The 26,311-nt window shown below is 41.2% G+C and overlaps 1 protein-coding gene across 2 annotated transcripts in view; it reads right to left on the bottom strand.

The window, feature by feature from the left end:
• The window catches only part of osbp2b (oxysterol binding protein 2b), a 43,580-nt gene that overhangs the window by 7,106 nt on the left and 10,163 nt on the right, over positions 1–26,311 (bottom strand). Inside the window, exons 3-5 of one of the 2 annotated variants that reach the window (XM_070833476.1) lie at positions 6,280–6,530; positions 2,240–2,438; positions 670–793 (exon numbers count right to left, since the gene is read on the bottom strand). In XM_070833476.1, coding sequence (XP_070689577.1) covers positions 670–793; positions 2,240–2,438; positions 6,280–6,530 — 574 coding nt within the window. The remainder of the gene's footprint in view (positions 1–669; positions 794–2,239; positions 2,439–6,279; positions 6,531–26,311) is intronic. The other variant, XM_070833477.1, reaches the window with a different exon arrangement.

The following is a 26,311-nucleotide window of genomic DNA, read 5'->3' as shown; positions in this document are numbered from 1 at the left end:
AGAATGAGCACTGGACATATAAACAGACTGAGTGTCCCTCTATCTCTGATTTCCCACCCCCTCTCTCACACACACACACACACACACACACACACACACACACACACACACAGCAAACAGTTTTCTGGGTATTACAGATGAATTGTGTGACAGTTTCCATCATTCTTAATGGTGCTATTGGAGTTGAGGGACATGTTCCAAGAGATGAGCCATAACAATGATGAGGAAGAAAACCCTAAAGGAACTCAGGACGTTTTTAAGAAAGCAAAGAAAGAAACAAGTGGAGATGACTTTAATGCATCAAATACACTATAAAAATGTACTGAGAGACCAGAAACAATTCATTTGCAGCAGGTGAGCGGACAGGGGTGAGAGCCTTATGTTATTTTCATCTGTGTAAGACAGAGTGGACACACGACACAATCCAAGAGTGAAGGGCACACCACTCCGTGATTTGTGTGTGTAGGTTAAGTTTGTCCCACCATGAGCCTCCATCAGAAGCCTGTTCAGCTGTCACATTCACTGTTAGGACAAATTAGGACTTCCACAGAAATGCTCTATTGTTGTTACACATGCAGACTAAATAAAGACTTAATTAAACCCTCGTCCTTTCACTTGTCCTGCTGTTTCTCAAAAGAAAAAAAGCGTGGATTCTTGAGTGCGACTGACCTGTGCTGTGTGTTCTCAGTGGCAGTCACTGTGATAAATGCAGGGGAATCCTCCATGGCATCAAAGTACTCTGTATCCTCATCTTCATCACTCGCCTCTTCTTTGTGCAGCCTCTCACTCCCTACTGCCAGGACATATACATTTGTCAGTACATGCAAAGAGCATACACAAATAGCAGAACCATCACATGATGGTGAGTTTGTATTCCACAGAGTTCAGGGGAGAGCAGCGCATAATCACATACCCATGGTGATTAATCAAGGAATAATCAGCTTAGTAAAATTGGCAATGTTCCTGTTGGTTCACTAGTCTGAATGATGTGAGTTCCTGAGGGTGTGCTGCTAATATTCAGTATCCAACATTCAATATTCAGTATGTTCAGTGAACTGTTCTGTGTATCAACTAAAGCTTCCAACAGACAGACACAAATCCTTCTATCAGGTAATCAGAGTACTTTCCGATGAATGTAGCCAAAGTTAGACCTGACAGTAGTTTAATAGTAGCGCCCTCACACTTAAAACAACATCCTAGATTGTTTTTCAGCGCTTTGCAAATGACCCACATGAAAGTTGTCTGATGTTCTGTCTCTATGCTCAGGGTATAATTAAGTAAAGGCAACTTAAACAACTTGGTTACTGGTATAGTAAGATTGCTGTCATGTTTAAAGGAAACCAAAGGGACTCAAAACGAGGAGGTCAGGGTTCATGGGCAGCATCTTAAGCAACTTAACATCTGCAGGCCTATCTTCTACCTGTGTCCTCCTCCTTCTAACTTTAAGCTGTGCTATAGGAACGTCACACTACTTCCTGTTTTGGTATCAAATGTTGTGTTAGGGTCACCAAAATCAGTGGGTTTATTCCACCTGGAGGATGGATGAACACAGCAAAATTTTATGTGAGCCTAGCTTTTTGTTTTCAAGATATGTCGGTTAACAAACAAGAAAATAAACAGCTGATAAATGGAAGAACAGAGACCACATGACCACATGGTGAAGGTAATTACCATCTCTAATCTAACAATAATCTAATCCAAACCTTCTGACACAATTTAAAATGTCCTTCCTGCACATTAGGAGTGTCTACAACATGAGCCGGAGGTCACACATGACTTTTAGTCAGTCTCAGGCTCCGGTTGAATAGTCTTTTTTGCTAAAGAAAGTTACTAACACAGTGAAATGACCTGGAAGTGGCAGCCATGATAACATGGTAAAATTCTCTAAATGCTTTGGTTCCTACACTGGACCATCCTGTACAAAAGGAAAGGAGGAAACATCTTGCAGCAGAAGCATTTATAGCGAAGCACCATCCAGCAGACCCACACATCTGCCGTCACATAATTAAACAGCCTAGTGTAACATAAGATGGACTTTATTGATCCCCCATCGAGGGAAATGTATACATTTTAGTGTAAATGCAGTCACACTGTCTAAAAAGTTGTCTTTTCCCACGCCCTTATGAATTCTCCCTCACACATTTCCTTGACTTCATGATATTTTCCATCAAGGTCAAGAAAAAGTGTTTAGAAAAAGACAGAGGATGACATTTTTTTGACTATTCGACCGCATCCTCACCCTTGTTGGTGGTCGGGGCGCTGGGTGTGGTGGAAGCTAGCGTGGGCGCTTCTCTCCACGCTCGCTCCAGGCTGTTATGTTGCTTGGCTAGCTGCTCAATGGTCTCCTCTAGGTGGGTACGCTGCTCTCGCTCATACTGCAGCGCCCGCTGCCATCTCCTACTGTGAGTCTCTGCTAGGTCCAAGAAGTCTCGACACGCCTGAGGGAAAGTACATAAACACACAGACAGCACTGAAAGTTTAATTGTTATGATATACAGTGAAAAATAGATTTACATCCTGAAAAACATAATCTGTTCCTACTGAACAAGGAACTAGTTGCTATGACTAACAGCTCAGAGTTTTGTATTAAGAATACTGAAAGAGTCCTCAAATCTTCTCATGGCTTTACAATACAGTTGCATCATGGGGATTTGGAAAAAAGTACGATTTCTTTTGATTGCTGTTCAAATCTATGTAACACCCTCTTTAAATAAAAAACATTTAAACCATAAAACCTGTAAATGTGTTTCCACCTTTGAACCAACAGAAAATACTTTACTGACAAAAACTCATCAGCATGTAATTTTTCATGACAGTTTACGACGGTGTGAGTGAGAGAACATTAGGATGGAAAAAGGTATAAAGACATTCATGTCAATCATTGAAATCAAGGCCAATTATCACCATTGTTTCAAGCCATCATCAATATGTTAATTAGCTAGTCTACCGAGCATTTCCTGGGCCCTCCTGCTGTGTCAAATGTGTCTCGGAGCACAGCTGAGCCCAGAAAACATCACAGTGGGTGATGAGCTAGAGGTTAAACCTCTGATTGCCTATCAGACTATATTTGAGTCAAGAGGGGGCATCATTGCTGCTGCCTTGCTTTCACTGCTGAGACAAAGAGGTTACTTCAGACCAAACATACATTTCATGTCAGCATTTGTCGGCACTGCATCATATGTCTGACAGCCTTGCCTCCTAGTGAGCGCTAAGGTCGATGAACCTAAGTAACACCTCCCAGTTGACACGTGTGAGGAAAATGTCATGTGACAGGCGCTGAGCTGTCAGCATTTCTGAATGACCATTCTGAAAGTGCTTTCCTGCAATCGAGCATGTTTGTAGCATTTTGTGGGGGCTAGTTATTGTTCTTCCCACATGAGTGGAGCAGCAGTGCATGATTACATATGGTCCACTCAGTATTTGCAGCAAATATCTCTTTGGTCTTGGAGCCAGAGGGGCTGTAGAGAGTTAGCTTGAGCCACTTAGATAAAGTTGTGGCTGCAGGCAGCAAGCTGGAGGGACGAATGTGTCACACAGCTCAAATAATCTCAGAGCAGTTGGGATGTCTAATATCACTTTTAGTCGGCAGGAAGAGAAACAAGGATGCGGTAACACCCGACTCCTTTCTTGACTTGTTTCCAGAAAGCAGGATACCCATCTGTCTGTTGGAAAAGTCCATTTTAGCTCCATCCAAAAGTAGCTTATCGCTCCCTCTGACACATAATATTACACTGATAAACTATTAGTAGGCACTTTATATTTCAAGAGTTGTTTTTTGTGAAATTTTAAAGCTACATCTAATCATATTCTAATCATACTGAGATAATATATTCAATATTATGTAACTAGACTTTAATTTCATTAATCACAGTCCATTTTACTATAATAGATACTACTTATCATTTGACTTTGTTGAATTTCAACAGAGTAAAAACAACAAAGTTTACTTAAAAATCACTATCGACCTTCACACACACCAAACCAGGAACACAAACAACACACACTAATAGCTGAAATGACAACTTAAAATATACACAATAGCACAATAGCATTAATATTTTATGCTGCAAATGTAGTTACAACGTTCATTTGTTGATCCCAAGTAACTAATGTACAGACTAAGAGATTTTAATCCTTAGAGTATAACATTTTAAAATCATATGTATGGTTATGGCACAAAATCATTATATGTTGATAGTACTGAAATATCATACATCCTTACCAATCTTACATTTCAATGGCTTTAAGTGTTTTAGAACACAACCCGATAACACAGTAGTAAAAACATCCAATCAATCTCTTACCGCCGGCAGTCGAACATCATGTGTGGTAACATCAGTGTCTGAGCTTCAGCTTAAATGTTAGAAGTGCATGTGACGTTGTGTCCACTTCCTCAGACGTTACCATGATATGAAACTCAACACCCACTTAAACAAGTATGATAGTTCCACTTTTTTATGCTGACTCTCCAGTACAAAGACAGACTGCATGTGACTTCTGCTTGGGTGAAACGGGGTTGTTAAAGGCTAAAAAACTGAATGGGCATGAAGGAGGGGATGTGTAAATCAGAGGTGGCATCAACAGATGTCAGCATCAAATTAAAATGGGATTAAATCACACAAACGGACAGCGGTAGGCGTGTAAATACATGTACACGTACACGAATGGGCCAGAGTCTGGGTTTAAAGACACACGTGAGAAGTTACATCACGACTAAATGATCTAATGCAACCCTCTCCTGCGGCCAGGCTCAGATCACCAAGGGCATGCAGTTGGGTCTTGCCGTTATGGCCTCCTTCCTCCCTCAACCCCTCCTTTCTCCTTTATTCACTCCTTGCATGCACAGCCCGATTTTCTTCTGTAAATCACACAAAAGTGCATTTCTTAACAGTGGCAGAAAACATCGCTGCAGAAATCCAAACACCCGTTTACTGCTCTGCTCTGTGTTTGCAGAGAGCCACTTACAAGACCAAAAATCATTACAGGGAGTCTGTGGTAGCACTTTTTCTCATTAGACGCACCAACTTGGCAAACCTAATGGCATTTTAATGAGTTAGGCCATCTAAGACAGTCTATTTTATTGCTTGTCCTGTAAGTTTCAATTTCCCATTTCAATTAATTAAAAGAAACTGGATGACAGAAAGAGACGGGGGCTCATCATTTTGAGCAACAGCCGTTAACATAATTAAAGTGCAATCTAGATTTGACTTTTTTTCTCATCATAACACTATGGCTCAAGTCTCTTAACAAGCTGTATTAGCAGACACTTTAAGCATATTAGGAGCAATAATGTACTACTGCCTACCTAATATCCTGGTAAAATACTTACACACAACTGAGGCTGGCTAAATTGTTTTACACCTAACGGCCAGACGTTTAACTAAAAGAGCTAGACATGCACAAGAGTAGAAATAGACATCCAGTGCCCCAGAAATAAACAATGCTATCAACAACACCATCGAGAGAAGCAGGAAAAACAAGGCAGGACAAACCTTGTGTGATTGTCTGGCTTTAGTCAGCGCAGGTCTGCCTGTCTAACCGTGGTGCAGATGGCTCTGACATTCCTCATCAGGCAGTGAGGGTCGAGGGTTTGAGAGGGGGGAGCAGGGGCTATTCCTGTCCGCCCCCACCACCCACCCACCATCATATCTGGTATCACTCCTTCAGGACCTCAACCCTCTCCTGAACTTTCGTCCACTACTACCGTACTGTAAAGCCCATGGGATTTACCGCTGAGGACAGTGAAACAGGGCCAGATACAGTAGAGCAACTGAAGTGAACTGAGTGAACTGAAAAACCTGGTAGCATTTGTTGCTGTGTTTTTAAATGTAGGTGGAATATGTTATTGGAGGAGAGTTTTTCTGTTGCTTTTCCTGATGTTTCTTTCTTTCTTTCCCCTGTTTAAGTTTATTTGGGGCAGCTTTTACGTATCAAATTGAAAATGTAAGTTTTACAGTTTGTACAGCCCTGCGAGGAAAAAACTGTCAGTTTCTGAGTTTGGTCGATAAAAATTAAACTGATGGTTACGTTTAAGTGGTTTAATGGGATCTGGTGGAGTGTGGAACTGCTTCTCTAAACCTGCAGCCTCCATGCCTGCAGCTCACTGACTCTCATTTTTTACATGCCACACTGTAAAGTGATCTCATCTCACTCACTAACCAGGGTTTTATAGCCGACTGGCATCCCTGTCACATTGATCGTGTCACAGCATGCAGGACACAGGTCACTCTCTGTTCACGGCTGCTGCATCACGTAGCCTGGTGTGACCCAGCTACTTACATTGATCATAGCATTGGAAGTGATGCGGAAGAGGGTGGCTCGCTCATTGACTGCCTTGATCTTCTCCCCTCCCTCCACGGGGACTTTCAGACCCTCAAGTTCACTCAGAGAGCGCTGCAGGGCCGCCCCATGCTTGGCGATCAGGTCATTACACGTGCTGAGGTCATCGAGCTTGCTGACAAGTATCTTCAGGGTGCCCTGAATCTCGCTGCGGTCTGACTGGGATGTAGGCTCCTCGTCCCCAGAGTCATCTGGAAGGGAAAGGAGGTCAGAGGTCACATATACACCAACTTGAGCAAGACAGGGTTATCATAAAAGAGAAGATTAACAAAGACGATTTAAAAAGTAGCAACATGTCTAACTGATATTTACGATTAGTTCAAACCAAATAAACAAATATCAAACTCCTCCAATGCTCAGCTCCACCTAAACCATAGACTCCTCATAGACCTAAAAATGGAGAGATAATGATTTAAATCAGTAAAAGACAAATCATTTAGTCACTTGAACAACAAACCATTTACCTGTGATTAGTACCAATGATGAACCAGTGTTCATTTAAACAGATGTTAGGTGTGTTTACATGAAACCATCTGTAAAAACAGACTGTTTGACAGCGACACACTGAATATGCAGAAAGCTTATCAAATGTAAACCTAAGCTCCATCAGGGCTTTTCAATACAGACAGCTTGTCCATACCCACAAGCCTTTGTGGTGCCAGCTGCCTTTAACTATGATGTCACTAAAGAGAGGTTACTCAAGCTTAAACAGAACATACGAGAACAGTGCTGCAGTGTCAGCCCCACGTTACACACACACACACACACACACACGCTGAACTCCTGGTTTTCTGAACTACAGAGGAATGTGTCACATTATGAAGCTCTTTTTATAGCAGGGAACTTCATGTTGGATTTTGAACTCAATAACTATTTGTACACCTGTGTATTGAATCTATATTCACAGTATTTCCCAACATAAATTAACTGTGTTATCATTGCTCTGTTTTAATAAGTTAAGCTAACAAAACAAGCCCATTCGGCTGTGAAAAATAAATGCTGGCGGCCATACACAGTCTGGCATCCTGAAAAACCGCAACATCGCAACAATCCCACCAGCTGAGTGACACATACAGCTACTGCCACTGTTAAAGTTAAAAAAAGAAAACTGCTACAAAGAAAACATGACAGACAAAAGGGAGGAAAAGCAGAAGGACATGGAGGAAAAAATAAAGAAAATCAACTGGAGAATAAGCTGAACTGTTTACACTCACACTCTCAAATAGGAGTATATATTTCTGCAACACTGAGGTTAAAGGTTTGAGCGCAGATAGAAAGTCTCTAATGCTCGGATGTCTAGGAACCGCTGTTCTTCTGTCGTCTACACTCCATCATACAGAAGATGCTTTGTCACACTGAAACGGTCTGTTATGCAGCTGATAGTCACAGTCTTTGTGAGAGGCAACACTACAGCAACACTTTCTCCAAAGAACATGGCAGCTGGTTGTGACCTCGCAGTGAAAGAGACTATCACCTCTGTCAAGTCTATTTACATCATGCAAGTATAACATGGATGTCTGTATGAGGAGCGCTGGTAGCCCGGCAGCCTCTGGGCTACGTCATGTAACAGTAGGACGCCATGTTCACATTTGAGCGGGACCTTTGTCCACGTGGAACATCCTGCTCCACTAGGAAACAAGCAGCACAAAGACAAATCCACACTGTAATCTTTACAGCTAATGAATCCAAAAACAATGCTCCAACTACTATGTTTTATAATCATTACTGTAAATTGCAATGGCAGCAAATGTTAGCATGCTGAAATGCTGAACCAGGACGGTGATCATGGTTACATAACAAAAAAAAACATTATACCTGCTAAACATCAACAAGTTCTTCATTTCACTTTAAAGGCCAAACAACCAGAGATGGTGGAACTTGTTTTCAGTTCTGCCTGGTAAAACAGTCAGAAGCATTTCCTGCAAAACAAGGGCCAGGTCAGGCTCCAAACAACAGACCAAGAGTACAAATGTGACCACAAAGACGTGATGTGTTTAAGAAAAGCCTAATGTACTGTACTAACATATATTGATCATAGAAAGATCAGGGTGAAGTCGTTTCATCTAGAAGAAAAGACAACCAAGGGTAATCAAGGGCAGAAGGAGAAGAAACTGTAGGAGAGTGTGCAAAGAGGAGGAAGAGACGGGCAGATAAAAATCTCTCACCGTGTTTGTATTCCATTTCACCCAAAAGTGACCAAAGTTCAGCCAAGAAGACGCAGTGCACACACTGGCCACTGAGCTCTAACCTCAGAGGTAATGTGTGAACATGTTGAAAAGGGTTTCAAAGACACACAAGTGTCAAACCCTTTAGAAACAAAAACAAAACAAGTCCAGGCAAAAGGTCAAACCAGCAGCCTTACAGCAAAAACCAAAGCTAAAGGAAACATAGATCAGAAAACAACTCTAGCACCTTCCCTTTACCAGCCACAAATCAAATTACACTCAATTCCAACAAAGTCACTGCAGAGAAAGGCAGATAAAGGAGAGGAAAAAGCTGACGATGTAAAGTCGATAGACGGGCAGCTGCAATGCAAAGGGAAGCAAGAGACAGTAGAAGAGGTGAGAGAGAGAGAGAGAGAGAGAGAGAGAGCATGTAATGAAGTAATGAAGTAAGCCTTAAATTGATAGAGTGTGACTATGGCAGAGCAGCTTTAAACAGATAAGTTAGTGGGCTAATTGGTATAGTTTTGAAACTTCCTCCCACGAGACACCAATAAGCCTGCTCCAAATCATGTTGTCTGGATACATTTATATATACAAGTTCAAAGTGAATCAGCAAAAATATTTGAACATTCTTTAAGAGGAGACAATGGGACATTTCTCATAAAACCACACATAACATAACATATTGACATATATTTGTCATATAATGAGATATAATAGAACAATTTACCCAAGGACACAGAACTAGAACTTGGAAAATGTCATTTTAATTTCATTGTGTCTTAAAGGTAATCAGAAAGTCAATGAGAAACTGCTTGTGGAGACACTAAAATGGTGTTAAACAACAATGACTCATCTGAAGTTAGATTTGCAGAATAAGGATAAGTGGATATGTGGAGAGCATTAGTTATGACAAGCTTTTACAACCTCGAATTTTGATCTGTGCTTGTCATATTAAAGCTAATTAGCACAATGTTTGAAAGGTCAAGTTGGTTTCTTTACGTCTTGCAAAACAGGCCTGTCTACACACAACAGGCCATTGTTATGAAAGTGAAAGTTACAACACACACTGCAACCCTTGTGGAGACGGCAGTAGGCGAAGTTAGACCAAAGCAGGGTTTGTTCAGTGTACATGGACCTCAGCTGAAAGCAGGGCTGCTTCATAATTGTGCAAGAGACAATTGAACACTGGGGAGTGATCCATTGTGACCCTTTCATGACATCAAACAAAAACATGAGACTGTTTCTGATGGACTGACTGTGCTACAGAGACTCAGCCTCAGGCCTCTGCATCACGTCCACATTTGAGAGTGTGAAATTACAGAGTAGGGTTTGATAATATTAGGATAATATGCAGCATAGTGCTGGAGGGACACTGGGTGGTGTTTAGACATTTGAGAGGTGCTGTGAGGAAAAAAAATAGAATCTCATGGGAATCCGTTCCTGAGGAGATACAAGACACATTTTAATACCAGTGGATCGTCTCCGGCTTGTAATTTATGTGTGTGTTGTTGTGTGACGTTTAGAGCAAACTAAAATAAGTCATTTGCAGCACTGCAGTGAAGCCTTGCTCTTATTATTCACCCTCATTCTGCCAGTGAGTTCAGCAGCTCTAAGCGACGGCACTTAAAAATAAACTGTCACATGTACCACGGCATATTTGTTTAGGAGAGACTCTGCTCACAGCACATCGCCTACAAAACTAATTCTCTCACCAAAAGCGCACTGAAACAAGTCGTGAGCTTCAAGAGCAGGCATTGTCTGTCCTTTGGCTCAACAACAAGGAGATTCCGGGACAGAAAGCTTTCTTCGATCTAAAATGATGCCTCCGCAAGTAAGTCAGAAATGCCCTTTCTGCAATGTCCTGTTGGTTCCCAGAGCCAGATCCATACAGCATCAATGAAATGTCAAGCACTACCACACAAGTTTGAATATTGGAGATGAAAACCCTTCAAGATGCCTAAACATATTCTGTCACCTGTATATCACTCAGAACTGTAATAACAAGTGAAAACTGGGATTTACATTAAACCAATGAGCGGTCTGTCTCTGCTGTCTGTGCATCAGAGTCACTGCCTGGCTCACATTTCCAAACCCTTCCTTCCCAACAACACATGTGGATGGATGGCTCTCCATAGTGAAGTCGACACCATGAGGCTAGGCCAGGAGCCCATTACCACACTAGTCATGCCTCAAGGGCGGACTACCCCCCCCTCCCCCACAGCCTACCACCTTGGAGAACACCCTGCACCGACACAAATGCAAGTCTGTTTCCAGTTCCCACCGTGTCTTTACTGAACCCTCCTCCTCCTCCTCCTCAGAAGAAGAAGATGACGATATAATTCAATGAAAATATCTGTGTCTGAGGCAAGCTGGGGCAGAAGTTTTACAGCTCACAGCTCATCCAGTCATAATATTTCAACACATAAACATCCATCTCCTGCCTCAGCATGTACACGGCTTCTTTGTCCTTCGGTGCGGTCCATCTCAGTGTTGGACACAAAAGAGCGAGAGGGAGAGAGAGAAAGCAGGAGAGGAGGATGTGGGAGAGTGTAATTGGGGGAGCAGTGGTCTCTCTGCTGTCCCACTGTCAGGGCTCGTCTCTGTGCTCGTCCCTGAGGACAGGCTGTCAGATCAGTGGAGCCAGGCCTCCGGCTGACAGGACGTCACCCTGTGGCAGAAAGATGTGCACGTCGAGCAGCCGAGCACATAGGAGGAATGTGCTGCCCCTCTGGAGTAAGGATGGTATCTCAACACACTGAAAGGTCTTTAGCAAAGAGCTTACTTTTATTCCTAATGGTTATTACAATTCATCTTTACAGGTCAACATGGTGCTGTGGACTGTAAAGCAAATGAACATGCCAGCAGCTTCGCCGTGGGGCAGTTATGTCTACACTGTATCTGAGTGTAGTCAAACTACGTTATTATTTACAACATTGTTTCTATCAATTATGTCTGCTCATTCGTATTATCGGCCATGTTTTATTTTGTAAATAAATCTAATTCACACAACTGCATGTCACTTTTGTTCGTGGGCATTGATATATTCTATACACTTAGATGTATACACTCAGTTGCCAGTTTATTAGATGAACCAGACTAAAAATATTGCAGTCTATTACAAATCTCCTGCAGTAAATCCCACCCTATCTCCTAGAAATTGTATCCATTTGGCACTAATGTATTTCTGGTTGTGTACGTGGTGACAAATGTATTGTTCATAGTTCTTTCTAGGGAAATGATACATGTACGCTCCTTTGGTTGGAGTAGAAAGTACAGAAAATACACACACCATGTCTTGTCCTTCAAGTCACTGTAAACATAACGTGGTCTGTCTTATACCATGATCTTTCCATAACCTTGACCATGTGTTGTGAATGCCTAAACAAAACCACTGACACAGGCAATATCAGCAGATTTTGTAAGAAAACTAAAGAAAAAGTCAACACGTCATAGTGTTGATTTGCCAGATACGCTAATTAACAAAGTTCCCTCACTGTGGTGATAAATCAAATATAATTTAGATGGCATTATGTCTCCTCCAAGTCCTATTTTCTGTTGCTTATTAGTTGTATATAAATGTAATCTCAAGGAAACACAGTGGACCAAATTCTTCCTTCATGAAGCTTAAAGTGTTCTTTAGTGGGGTATTAATTCAACTTTATGGTAGTTTTGAAGGCTGCTGTTTATGTTGCTGTTGATTTATATTGTGTTATACTGAAAAGTTGTCCTAATATTTAGTTTACCCTCATTCATATAAATGAAGTAGACACAATATTGGAACAAAAACTGAACGTTTAACCATCAGGAAGTTTTTTATTGTCTTTTATTGCAGGGGCGTTGTATCAAACTGTGGCTGCATGTACCAAATAAACAGATAACTGAGAGTTCAATATACTATTTGGTACTTTGGCTTTATTAAAATGTAAGGAAAAGTTAAGATGCAACTTATCACACCATATCATCTTTTTATTGCCCCAGAGTCCAGATTTTTTGCTTTTGCATACATACTTTGGTATGTATCAGATATTAATTCCACTTGTGTCTTAACACACAAGCAATCAGATGACTACTGTATTTTTAGCACAGAGAGAGAGAGAGAGTTTGTATCTGTGATTTCCTTCAGCACTGACAGCACAGAGAGAGGGAGATGAAGTGTGCAAGAGAAAAAGAATATATGAGAAGAATATCAGAAGCAGAGGAGAGAACTAGTCGGATGAAGAGCAAGTATGCGTCCCGGGGGGCGGGGGGGGTAATCCTGGCCAGTAATTGCTAACTGGCTCCATACCTCCCCTGAGATACATCACAAGGAGACAAACAGAGGAGACAGCAGGTTAAACCCAGTAACACGGCACTCAGCTCTCCACAAGCAAATGAGAAACTGTGCAGTGCAACTCATCACTGTCCCCAAAGCTCTGCAGCACAGCTCTGGCCTCGTATCCAATCGACCACTCTCACAGAGCAGCAAACAAAAGAAAAGATTAACAGCAAACTGCAGCAATGAAGCAATGAGTTTTAATTCAGTAGCATTTTATAATGTGCTGGGATAAAGGAAAAAAAACGATCACTCTGCTGACAACTAAGCTGTAGATTTATATTCTATTTGGTAAAATCCCAGCTGGTGTATCAAACCTGTGAGGGAAATGGCTCTTGCTTACTGCACAGCTCCTACAGTGTGAAGGTTGAGGTCATTAATTATCCTACAACCTCAGAATACTAACTGAGCTCATCTGCACAAGTCTGGTCACTGTGACAGGATTTTACTGCAGCAATAAAAAAAAGTTTGCTGCTCTAGAGAGACAGAGTGAATCAGAAGCAAAATGTGTTTACCAGTTAAAACAGTCTGCAGTGATTTCTTCACTGTCTGATATACACTACATACATGAAAGAGTCTTCATCATTGAAAGGCAAAGAGCTTAATCAAAAGCCATGCTCATAAAACTGGTAAGCATACATTAACCAAATGCATGCTCACATAATCTTTTCATTTACATGAATGCAAACAGCTGGTCAGGCTGTGAGAGGAGGAGGGTCTGCTGACAGCTGCCTTGGTTCACGTTAAAAACAGGGCTGGTATATACAAGAAAGATAAAGATAAAATATTTATTCTTTTGACAGACTGGTCTCATTAACAGAAGTCCCATATATCGGCTGCAATTCTACAACACAGTGCACATTTCCCAGGCTTAAATAATCTGCTTGTATATCACAATTTTCAAGTAGCTGCTCATTAACTGATACATGCACACAAACATACAGTGATACAGTAACACATCCTTGAGGTGTTATTACTCACTTAAAGTTAGAATCTTTAGAATTTTCATGAAATCAAATAATCTTTTTGATATTATTTATTTTTTCTGAAACAGCCATTCAATGTATTTACACTCAATAAAATTCCCTCTCTATATAGTTCATTGTAGGTGGTGGAGTCCATCATTCCCTTGCTGGATTCAGACCCCCAGATTTCTGGTACTGATAACATCTGGTGACCACAGGTGTCACCAAATTAACCAGGACTGAAATCTTCAACTTTAATGGCAGAATAAGACTCTCCCCTCTGTGTGATGATTCCTTAATCCATAATCCTACTTGCATATATTTATATTTAGCACCAATGTTGGGCGATAGGATGATATTAATCATGAGATTATCAGTCAGAGATTTTACCATACCATTTATCCAGAGGTAGCTCTCCCTGTAGCACATTTTTTGCTTTAAGCCATTCTGAATATCTATTTTTGATTTTTGCACTAATGTGACAAAATGCCTTGATGCATCCAGCACTGCATTACAATTAGCAAGTGATTTTTTAACAGGTTGACAAGCATTTTGATCTCCGATTTGACAGTTGATGGTATTGATCAAGACTCACTGTGGAGTTATTGTTCATGTCTCTCATTAAGCACCCTAATGATGGAGAAAGATTTAGCAGGATCATGATCCATGAGTCAGTAACCCCAGAACACAGCAGATTTGTGATCCATCATACTAATTGTCTGCGTGCTAACGCTGCAAAATAATGAGCCATGAAGGTAGCTGTCAAACCACAAAAGAGAGGACTGCCTTCACAGAGCAGTAGTAGAGATGTCTCCAACGTACTCTTAACTTATGAGCATTAATATTAAAAAAATTAAAAATGATGAGTGTGAGTGCCTCAGTGCTGAGTGGTTACAGTACATGCCACATCTTCAGTTCCCGCCGGCGACCTTTGTTGGATATCATGCCCCTCTGTCTCCCCTGATTCCTATCTGCCACCACTGTCACTATAACACAGGCAAAAAATGCTAATGAAAAATATCTAAAAAAGAAAAAAAGAGCACCAGGGGCTGACCCTGCACTCTAACCCTCTTGAAAAATACATACAGTATTTCTTGGGGACCATGCGAACTTGTAACTAGGGAGGAGAAGTAAAAGAACTTGGAAAAATAAAATGTCAACTGTCTTTGCGCATTGACAGTTTTCACAGACTGCTTTACTGGGAACTGACTATCAATGTGATGTGGAATCTAACATGGTAACGCAGAGGTTTTACATGTCTACAACCAACTCAAAATAATTCTGTTCAGAGTAGCCCACTGGGTGAGAGAGGATTTCACTGCCCGACTGCAGATTATCAATGAGTCAACTTCAGTTTTGCAAGAACAATTTTATCAAGCACAGAGGCCGACGCTTCCATCAGAACTAGATATGAAAGTAGAGATGTGAACGGCCAGGCCTACAATATATGGCACAACGGCAAAAGGGCTTTCTGGGATCAATGCAGTATCTTTGGGTGTTTTATTTGTGCTCTGGTAATTTAGTTTACATGAATATATCATATAACACACACACACACTATTGCCTACATCAAAGGAGCTGAGGTGGAGCAGGTGAACAGTTTTAGGTTCCTGGAAATCAACATCACACACATCCTCACAAACACAGCTGTATTTCTTATGGAAACTTGAGAAAGTTCCCGTGTCAAGTTCTTGGTGACTTTTACAAAGGAGCAACAGAAAGAATCTTGACCCCAAAAGTCACACATATTCATGGGATGTGTGCAGCCCAGGACATGAGGCCTTTGCGGGCGGTGATTAAAATCTTCCAGAATGTCACTGGTACCCGTCTACTGAGCACCAGTGATATCGGTGAGGTGAGGAGCCCAAAGGATATTAAAAGACCACTCCAGCAGCAGCCTGCTCAACCCGCTGCCATTTGGCAAGTGATGCAGAGGTATCTGCTGTCGTAACACCAGTCTACAGAGCAGCTTCACTTTAGTTTATTTGAAAGGGGACAATACAATTTCATAAAACACATGATTACACATGGTGGAAAAAGCCAGAATTAGCCAGAAGGCTAGTTTTCATCTGTAGTCCCCTGGCCATGATGTAAAAAAGCAGTAAAATACATCTACAAGAGAAAAGCATGGTTAGACACTTGATAGGGCACTAATGTAACAAATAACATATACATAACAAACTGTTAAGAAAGCACAGAGCACACAATACCTATACAATATAATACAAGATACATATTCAAACACTTACTATACAATTAGGAGAGAATAAGACATCACAACATATCACAACATAACATTTGATCACAACATCAAAGCATCACAACAGGCTTGTCTTTTAGTGTTGGCAGCTGTAGGTGTTGATAAGCCACATTTTACATTTTTTTGTGAAGACCTTGTATGTTGTAAGCAGTTTAACCTCCTCAGGTACTGAGTTCCACTCACTAGCGCTCTTACGACTTATTGAAAGTGCTTCTGCGCAGAGGAATGAAACAGTCACCTCTGACAGAGCCTCGAGTGACACGCTCAGAGCTGTTTCTTTGCCAGAGGATCTGGAGCCAAATCATGCAGTACTTTATAAATCAAATTTAAATCTGCAAATGTGTGAAGACTGTATTTTTTTAAAATTGCACAGTGATGATAGTTCCTAGGTTTTTTATCCATAACTTTAATTGCTTGTTTGTACAAAACTTCCAATGGTTTTTTTGCACTCTGGCCAGCCTGGTTAGGCTTCTTGGAGACTCCGCACTCCATCATGAAAAATATCTGTTTTTTTCATATGTAGCAATTGGGACTACAACTTGCATTTTTATTGTATTACAAACAAATGAACCTTGACATATAGGAGTTTCACCACTGCATGATCATATAAATTTAATTAGACAGAAATCACAAAATGTGCAGACACTTGTCTAATTGGTTTATCAGCAGTAAACAGTGACAATTGTACTTTGGTGACTTTCTCATGCTGCTTCTTTCTTCTATTTTTCACAATTCTTGCCTAGAAGTGGAGCACTGCCTTCGTGACAGTAACAATGACACTGCTGTCAACCAGATACGATTGTTTGGTATGTGGGTGCCTCCCAGAGTTCTCCATCATGGCGAGCTACAACACTGTAAGCTACCTTATTATTCAGGCTGTTTTATTTGTTGCTTTTTCGAGCAGTGGCCCAATTGGAACAGTGAAGTTGTACATTTACCGAGTTAAATCGGTTTCTACTGGCCCTGAGACACCATTGTTAGGCAATTTACATTAACTAGTCTTTATTTAAAATTGTGCCAACAGAGGTTGATGTGGTTGCTTGGTAAAGACAGCAGGTTCCGATCTACACTCATGCAGAAATCACTATGCTTGTTTGGTTTGGATCTTTATTACTTCGTTTATTTTTTAGTTGTATAAACAGCTAATTAGTGCTAACAGCTATTGTTTATGGACACATTGAATAAGCCGATTGAGGGAAAATTCATTTAGAAATCTTTACATTACAAATTAGTGACCAACACCAGGACCATGATGACCAGATTACACGCCCATTAAGGAGTCCGTTGATTTAAAACACATATCATAACAATGTATTGTATGAAACGTATCTTAAATCCACATATATAAATACATGTCATATGTATTATCTGTATCCATGTCTAGAATTTCAGCATGTCAAACTGGCACAATGCATTTCCTCAGAGGCTGTGCAGGTTCTGGGCAACATCATAGTGTTAACACAAGAACAAAGCACTTTCACAGGTGGATATCACCACTGATACATACAAGGGTGCGGATCTATCACATTATGTTGTGACGCTATAAGAGAACAGGCAGTTCTAGATCGTCCTCGGAGGATTTCAGACTATTGGATCAATGCTCAGCATTGTGATATCTTGGTTCTGACTCATGTGCGACTTAATCATACCCCAACGTTGATATTGAGTGTGTGGGGAAAGCCTCGTATGAAAACTCTTAAAACAACACGGCCTATACCACCTTTGCCAAACTCATTTCAGTGAACAAACAGGCACAGTGTGGAGACAGAGAGCCCAGGGCTTAAGAGCACAGCTGTTCAACTCAACATTGTCCAACTCTGCCATTGGCAAGAAAACGATAGATGAAGTGAGAGAGGTGGAAAGATAGAATAGGATGAGACAGTGAGAGGAAAACATATGATAGCTAGAATTTCTTCATTGCCCCTCGAAAATTACAAACATAATCTTATACAGACACCATGGAGTACACTGTATAGGACCTATTAACCTGTCATGAGCAGTAATAGAATCTTGACTTGTTGTGCAAACCCTTCACCGTTTGCACACATCATACAGGTTTGTACTGCTGGTGAGTGGACAGTGTAAAGGTCCTATCAATGTGTAGTCCTTAGTTACTGCACTACATTATATATATGTATAAAACAAAAACCTTTGCAGTCAGGGACAGGTTCAAGGACCCTGGGATATACAGCACATAACATTTTACGGGTTCTGATGGTGCACTGAACACTTCACATGTATTATGCTAACAGATACACGTTGCCAACACAACACGTAGGCCTGGCAGGCTCCGACTCATCCATATGCAAATGTGAGGTGGAGCAGGCGCAAAGAAAGGAGAGGAAATGAGACCGAGCGAGAGCAGCATGAGAGAAAGACGGAAAAGAGGGAAGCAGACTGCATGCAGCGAAGAGTGCAGAGGAGAGGACAGACTGCTCTTTTTACAGCATGAGGCGCTGCATTGTGAAGGGAGGCTGCAGAAATGTGAGCATCCATGGCGACAGATGACAGAGAGAGGAAGATGGATGGAGGAATGACAGCTACCTCACAGACATAGGATGAGCAGGAGATAGCGGGATGAGGAGGGTTTTGTCGTTGGACAGATGGAGAGGAGTGTGACAGCTCCGTGCTCCTGTGTTGTAGCTTCAGCCATAGCTGTACTGACCCTGGTGGAGTTTACTCAGGCAGCCCGAGTTGCAGAGGGAGCGGACCGTCCCCGGCTCCCAGCAGCTCCGGCCCTTCATCCCACTCTCTGCAGGCCTGATCCCACTCCACGCTCCCTGAGACGCAGCGCTGCCCTGGGCCACTACATAATCCCAGCGAGGGGGGGTCTGAGGCAGCGACTTTCCCAGTTCAGCATTGCAGTGTGCACACACATACATGCACACTCACACACATACATACATTCAGTGCACCACAGACAGGGGAGCGACGCATGTGCTCCCTCCTGTAATTCCTATCTCCTCTCCCGCATTGCTTCCCTTTCTTCCGGAAACACACACGCAATCGGGGTACACACATTCACAAGGCTCGGCACATTTACAATTCTCCTCCACATGCTTCTCTCAGTGCAGTGCAGTGCAGATTGGAGAGGGGGAGGGAGGGAGGGAGGGAGGGAGAGAGAGAGGGAGTGAAGCAGAGAGGAGATAGGACTTGGCAGCCAGCAGTCATCTACACAACTACGACCAGAATGCATTGCTGCTTGCTTCCTCTGTGTTACCCCCACCCCCGTGTCTGCTGCTTTCATAGCTTGACAGAAAGTCGGTTATTTTAGGAGAGCTAAATGGCAGAGATGGTATTAAGCAAAAAGGCTATGTTCCTTCAAAAATGATACCATGAGGAGCTTATGCATGATGAGACATGAGGGATGAAAATATTTCAGATGAAGTTACGACAAATGAAGAGTGGTGCCACTGGACCAAGGGCGAAAGGTCACTAAAACCATCCTTCAATGAAATATCTATTTCCTCCCCTACTGACCGATGTGTCCTCTGTCTGTCTCCTCATAGTGCTGATCACCAGCCACTGACGGACCACTGACCTCCCTCACAGAGGTCAGTGTCATCGTACCAGCACAGCACAAGTCACACTGTTATTGCAATAACCAAGCCTCGCTCCCTCCCCTGGCAAAGCAGGTGAAGGTCATCGTTTTAATATTACTGACAGCATACATATCACACGGGACTTAGTTCAAGGTCACTTTCGTCACATTAACTGAATCCCTTCTCCTGGAGTTTACTGTGGGCTTCTGTGAACACACACTACACCAGTTCTAGGTAGAGCTGGCCAATAATTGTTTCCTTTCAGTGGTAATACATCATGATGTTCAGTATGACCATTCTGTTATTGTTGATTACTGGATGAGTCACAACAAACTATGATAAAAAACAGTTGTTTTACAGAAATACCCATAATATTATCATGATAACATCACTCAGACCTAAGACAGGACAATAAACCACATTTATTAAATTACTGGCATTGCTAACCTCTTGCTAATCCAAAAATACTTATACTTATACTAGCAATAACTGCAACAACCAGTAGAATCTATTAATCAATATACAAAGTAAGTAGCGCAAGAAAGGCAATGTAATGTAGCGAGGTATTAAGAAAATACTTTTAGTTACATTTTACCGTCATTAACAGAAACGTGAGCTGCTTATTTTTAATTTTGTTTTACATTTTCTTATTGTATTAAATCATTCAGCTCTACCCAAACCTCGCCGTAAGTGAGTCTTAACATGTTAGGAGCCAAGTTTGTGACCATGACTGTTACCAGAGTGCATAGCTTTGTTTCAAATTACCTCTGGTAATAACATTTTTAGCTGCGGACGGTAAATATAGTCTCTGGGGTCTTGATTTTTCTTTTAAAATAGAAAATAGGAATTAATAGAATAGAATAGAGGAATTATGTGAAGGCCATTGATTTCATTCAGAGTACAGAGTGGATCATGGATAAAAACAGCTGTGCACATTAGGCCCACAGCATAATGAGTTCCTCCCCTGACAGAAAACAATGCCACACCATCGCATGAAGCATGTTTACTGTAATATGCATGTTGCATTGATTCTGTAAAGTCCTATGACAGCAAAAACAGGTGACGGGTTGGGGGGCTGCTGTGGACTGTAAGTGAGGTGAACAAAGTGCTGACAGCGAGAGATTGTTGGACTGTAAATAAATAGCATCCCCTAAATGTCCCGGGGCATGTTCGAGGGGGTGATGAAGCATGAAACTTCAATTAATTTCATACTTGACCTTCATCCTTTCTTTTCTTCAATACAGTTGAGTTTAACCATGCAAAGAGGGCCAGACCTGACTGGTGAAAACAGCAGGCTGCGTGTAGAATATCTGCTCATTTTATCAACACTCTTGTTGTATTCTTATGTCTGCTCTTTCTTTTATTTTGGTTGCAGGCATTACTCTTAATGTACAGTACTTTCAGCTGCATTTTGTGAATGAAAAGTGCTATATGCATATAAAATATATCTTTAATAAATATATTATTATCATTATTATCTACAGATTAAACTTAGATAAATAAAGTCACTGTTTGAGGTACTTGAATCCCATGTGGTGCAGAATCACCTATTAGTAGAAGTGAAGTATGAACCATTTTATTTCACATTGTAAACTAATAAATGTTGCAATTATTAAGTAACATGTGTAATTATACAGCAAATATACATAGAGCGTACCTTCAGGTATCAACACTTACTGTGCCTACATGCATGTATATGAACAGAAATTTCATCTTTTCATCATTTTCATCTTAAAAGTTGAAAAGTTAAAACAAATTCGGCACCCTCGTTTCCAAATATAGATGACTCCAATCTACAGGATGTCATCTCCATTAGAGGGATCAAATTTAAAAAGCGCTCAGGACTGAAATCTAAGTTGCTCCATATAACACATGATATTCTTCTCAAATCCCAGTGTTAAGCAGAAATTCAACCCCACGTTTCCCTGTTTGTTTACTGGAGGAGAGACAGTTGAAGGCCAAACCATCTGAAAGGCAAACTAAAGAGAAAGAGGGTGTTTAAAGAGCACGAGTTCCAGTCTCATTAAGCCAATTACTGCATTAAGATCCAGTAACCCAAACACTCTTCACAGCCTGGATGCACAAAAACGGAGCTCATTAAAACAAGTTCAAACTGCTCAGGTCGAGAAAACTGTTTCATCATGGGAAGTAACTGTAGTAACAGGAAAATGACATTTTAGAAGTCACATTCGGAGTTTAAAACATTCATCTGTGTCAATTCCAGCAGCAGCAGCAGCAGCAGCCACATAAATGTTGTTGATTCATGTGAAAAAACACATTATGGTGGATACTGTGCTGCCTCACTGTCACTTGCATGTAAGAACCAGAGAGACTAAAACCGACTGCAGTGAAATACGAGCCTGAACCTGAGGGCTCCTAATGGGCTGACGCTCCTCCTGTGGTGATAATAACCTGCTTATCCAAAGGAGGTGGAAGATCTTTAATTAACCACAAATGTAAGAGTTAAGGGTAATTGCTTCCTGCGTCAATCTGCACTGGTTCACACTAGAAAAACCCCTGCATCAACTTGATGGTTTAGTGATCACAAACAGACACGACACTTCATATCCATGCCCCCATGCAGCAGAATGAAATTGCAGCCGACTCTCTGTACGCTGGGGCAATGAATCATCCAGCCCTGCGTGCACGTAGTCATCACTGACAAATAAACTCCAGTCCAGGTAGCATCTTTGCATGGCAGCTGCTGGTGCCTGCCCTGTAAGTTCCTCTGTGAGCTGTGCCTATAATTTTGATGTTTGAGGGGTCTTCAAAAATATCCCCGCTGGTGTCTTGAAGCAAGTAGAAGTAATATTCTATTGCCGTTTCTAAAAGCATGTCTACTACACACAGACAGGTGCCGTCCTGATGGCGGGCATTTTAACACCTCTTGGACACATGGAGATGGAGAACTGCCTTGATTTCTGCAGAAACTGCTCCCACTGGCATCGTTTTCATAATTTATAAATGTTTTATACTATAATAAAAATAAGATTACTTCTAATACTTATTTTCTATGTCCCGAATAAAGATTTTACTAAAGTATCACGTCCCTTGTTAGGAACTCTAACTAACTAACTAACTAATCTAACTGATATATCATCCATATAAGCAATAACCTCAACCAAATGTTACCATGGCTGCTGACCAGAGCTGCAGAAATAAATCACCAGGATTTTCAACATTTGCTCATTAAAGAACAGTTTTAGTTCAGTGATATTTGTGGAGATGTCTCGCACATACAGTTTAATAGGCCTAAGGTCAGGATTCTGACTTCCCAAATACTGTAGCAACATTTCAGCAGTTGAAACCCGCTGTGGAGGAATTATTTCTTTGCTAGTGTGAGTCATTATCACAGTGTGAAACCATACCGCTCTTTGACATTCAGATCTTAGACAGGTGCCTTTACATCTTCCTGCATGAGGTTAGATTAACATCACATATTTTTTAGAAGTTTTAGAAGAAGAAGAAGAAACTGTTATCCTATGGGTTCATCATCATCACCATCATCATCATCATCATCATCTTGTTTCAGGCAAATCAACCATAATATTACACAAATAAAAATTCACATGCATGTTGCCTTTAATATAACCTGAAAAAATACAGTTATATATTTGTTATTTACTGTGTATTTTTAACCATATAACCTCAATGAAGATCAGGCCATGTTTAAAAACATTTATTCAGTATTATTTTGTTAACTGAGTGAATCATCTACAAACCTGCTCACCCACCAGAGGGACATCTCCTCCATCAGTCCTACAGACTTCATCAAGTCAAACATGTCACAGACACCTCTGGCAGTCCTGAACTAACCAGCCCATAAGTGGCCACAAATAATTTTTCTTATTATTACTGATTACCCAATTATGGACAATATTGCATGAAAAGATGCAGACAATGCCAGCAGCTATGGAGACAAAAACAAGGCTGTTTTCCAATGCAAGCTGCTACAAACCCTGACTCCTCTCTTGTCAACAGAAAGGGCACAAACAGGAGCTTAAGGGAAGCAAAGAATGGTGTGAAAACAACTGAAACTGAAAACAGCTGAAAGGAATACTTAATTGAAACAATTATGATTTCTATTTTGACCTCTCACTGCCGTCGGCATGAAATGCCAGACGGAAAGTTTTAAATATTACTGTTTACAGAGAACAGAGCTTCCAACAGTGGTGACAACAACAAATCAACATCCAGCCCACTGTGACAGACTGCTGTGCTGAGGGAGAAAAACTCAGGTGTCGCATAAGGAGTGACACCTGATCAGTGAAAAATAGTCACAACACAGAAATCCACTAAGGATGAAAAAGGAGGAAAATGGAAAACCTGAATGCTGTTGTCCTAGTTGACCGCCTCGCACAATACTAATACTAATATTACTGTAATGACCTGCCTGTATCAGTGTTCTCAATTTCTCAACTTCTCCTCGCTGCTGATAAAGCAGAAAAGCTATAATGTGAGCGACGGAGAGGAAATGTGGTTGTCGTCTGGGACACAATGTGAGCTTAACAATGAATTCTGTTTTCAAGCAGCATACAGAAGGTCACTGGATGCACTTGAGCCATAAAGAGCAGATAAATTCCAGTACAACAAAGGACAGAAGAACAACATTAATGTAGTTGTGTAACAATGCAGTACCTCAACAATGCTGTCCACTGACTGTATGGATCCATGATTAACATACTTTACAAACCCATTAAAGTGAGAGTTAAAGGGATAATTCAGGTTTTTTGGGAGAAGTAGGGAGGAGTCCCTGGACAGAAGGTAAGCAATCTACTGCTGAGGAAGGGGGCAGCAGTCACGCTAAACCAGCAACGTCTGTGTTCTGCAAGGTAAAACGACTGTTTTTGTCAATGGAGTCTGGTGGTTTTGAAGAGAGCAAAGACAAAAAGACAGACCGACTTCAATGTAAATAAAGCGAACACTTAGACTTTTTTTAGGTGGCTAAAATACAATTCAACAGTACATTGCTTAGTGTTGGTGCCAGGACTGCCTGCTTCTCCAAACTGGGGGTGTCCTGACCGCCATCTACTATAGGTAATACACTGCATGCAACAGCACTTATAAAAAATCTAAATTATCCCTTTAACAGTGGTCTAATATACCCATGTAAGAGACAAAAGGCCAAACTGATACAAGCACAACACTCAAACTTAATTATCTAGCTTAGACTCCCACACACAAAAGAATCATATGAACACACACACACACACACACACACACACACACACACACACACACACACACACACACACACACACACACACACACACACACACACACACACACACACACACACACACACACACACACACACACACACACACACACCTGTTTATCATTATATCCCATTCTTAAGCATGTGGACTTTCTTTAAAGAATCATTCCAGTTATTTACAACTATATTCTTCTAGTTTTGTTCCAATCAAGCCTGATCATGTTTTGTATAATACAGATGATGTTCCAAAGCCTCTCCCAAAAGTTAAACAAAAAAAAAAGAACGAACAACTATCACACAACAATTCATCTAATTGCTCTTTGTGAATGATTTTTGGCATCGCTGATTCCCTGGCTGCCAGGATTCTGATGCTTTCCTGACATACTGTCGAGAAGCAGAGGAAGTGTGTGTGTGAACCATTACAGTTTAATATAAACAATGCCTTTTCTGCCAACCTCTCGCTAGATGAGAACAACACCTATAACCATGGCAACTGACTACATTAAAGATGGCGGCAGCTTGCTTTTTCTCTCTCAAATGATAATGAGGGCTGTGGTCAAAACATCCATCATAGCTTCTCAAACTGCTTCTGCAGCATAATAGCAGGAAGAGGGTGCTTTATCACGTAGAAACCACAACGTGCTGGTTTGTGGTTTAACCTCAGCAGAGGATCCAGTGCAGTGGGTCTGGTCTTAGCCTAGAGAGTTGTCTTCAATATCTTAGCATAAGATAAGATAAGAGGGGAGTGCCATCCCTGCTTTGTCCAGTGCACTGTTTGTCCTGTCAGGTGTCATAATATAATGGCAGAGGAGAACAAAAATAAAGAGAGAGGAGGTGAAAATTCAGGCTTGAGTTTGTTAAGTTTAAAAAAGGCATCAAGCCCAGTAGTACCAGGACAGGGACAATAGGTTTGATCCGTTATTTAGAATATACGGTAAGAAAAACAACAACAAAACAGACACAATAGAGTTTCGAAGAGCGAGTCAGACAAGTGGGAGAGGAAGCGGGTGGCAGGTAACTCCAAGATCAATGTGTCAGCATGGCCGACAGTGGTGGTTGGGATGTACAGTTCATGGAGGGAGTTCAAAAGGCTCAAATCGATTATGAGACAGCAAAGGTTTGATCCCACAGGGACACCTGGCTGTTACATTCACAACCAATTTAAGAGACAGAAAAGGGAGAAAGAAGTTAAAAAAAAAAAAACATAAGGAAGAGGAGATAGAAAAGCATCCAGAGGATGACTTTTGGCTGCTTGACCACTTGGACAGCCACAGTTTTTGTGATCTCTGTGAAGAGCTTGGTTTCATCTGGCACTGATGTTTGTTATATTACAAGACCAAATCTGTCTCTGATCTCTTTGTCTCCGTCTCATCACTGGGGACGGAGCTGATGTAGCAAATGGACCTCTGTCGGCACACGCTTTTACGTCCAATACAAACAAGGACAAGTGATTCGATACGCAGCCTCTGCAGAACTAACTGAGGGTGATAAGCATGCCATCTGTCAT

Source organism: Pempheris klunzingeri, chromosome 7 (assembly GCF_042242105.1).
Source record: "Pempheris klunzingeri isolate RE-2024b chromosome 7, fPemKlu1.hap1, whole genome shotgun sequence".
NCBI classification, from domain to species: Eukaryota; Metazoa; Chordata; class Actinopteri; order Acropomatiformes; family Pempheridae; genus Pempheris; species Pempheris klunzingeri.
This window is presented reverse-complemented; position numbering and strand designations above follow the sequence as displayed.